The sequence below is a fragment of the Neopelma chrysocephalum genome, unplaced genomic scaffold (genome assembly GCF_003984885.1).
Source record: "Neopelma chrysocephalum unplaced genomic scaffold, ASM398488v2 Primary Assembly neopelma1_103b, whole genome shotgun sequence".
Taxonomy (NCBI): domain Eukaryota; kingdom Metazoa; phylum Chordata; class Aves; order Passeriformes; family Pipridae; genus Neopelma; species Neopelma chrysocephalum.
The window spans coordinates 607,195-607,954 of record NW_020897767.1 but is presented as its reverse complement, the minus strand read 5'-3'; the positions used below and the strand labels follow the sequence as shown (position 1 = coordinate 607,954).

Below are 760 nucleotides of genomic sequence, written 5' to 3'. Positions count from 1 at the left end.
GAGAAGGAAGGGAGAGAAGGAAGGGAGAGAAGGAAGGGAGAGAAGGATAAAATAAAGAAAGTGAAAGAGAAAAAAAAAAAGAAGAGGAAAGAAATTTAAAAAAATAAGAAAGGAGAAGATGAGGAGAGGAAAGCTAAACAACTAATTACTTGAGGAGCAATAAATGAAGGATTTAAGAGGCACCTAATTACCGAGGAGTTAATAAAATGCAGATCAGTGGACCTTGAAAGGGTCTGGCTCCCTGGCCGCCCCTCACCTGTACGCCAAGCGCAGCACGAACAGCTCCAGGAAGGCAGACTCGAAGAGCAGGTCCTGGTCCGTTTTGGGGAGGTCGGTGAAGCCGGGGATTTTTTCTGCCCACCCTCGGATGATCTCCATGGAGCCGGTCAGGAGATCATAGAACTGCTGGATGTGCTGGGTGTCGTCACCGCTCAGCTGGTAGTCGGGGTTAGCCTGGAACTGGAAATTCATTTTAAAAAGCCCTTAATGAGGTTCTCTAAAGTCTATAACCCGTGAAATTGCTCACCCCATCCCCGGCCAGGGAGCGGGGCTGGGATAACAATTAAACCCCTCTCTGACCGGTGAGGAAATTAGATGTTCCGGGGCAATTAATTCGATTAGGAACGGCGCTCCGAGGCCGCCGCTCTCCGTGGCGCGGGGGGCCCGATCCCGGGGCGGCGCCGGGGCCGGCGGGGCTGAGCCGAGCCCCGGGACCGGCGGGGCTGAGCCGAGCCCTCGGTGCCGGCGGGGCTGAGCCGAG

General features: G+C 54.6%; 1 protein-coding gene across 4 annotated transcripts in view; it reads right to left on the bottom strand.

Moving 5' to 3' along the window:
• The window catches only part of NR4A2 (nuclear receptor subfamily 4 group A member 2), a 6,608-nt gene that overhangs the window by 2,056 nt on the left and 3,792 nt on the right, over positions 1-760 (bottom strand). For all 4 annotated transcript variants that reach the window (XM_027695958.1, XM_027695957.1, XM_027695960.1 and 1 more), the window contains one exon: positions 257-459. In XM_027695958.1, coding sequence (XP_027551759.1) covers positions 257-459 — 203 coding nt within the window. The remainder of the gene's footprint in view (positions 1-256; positions 460-760) is intronic.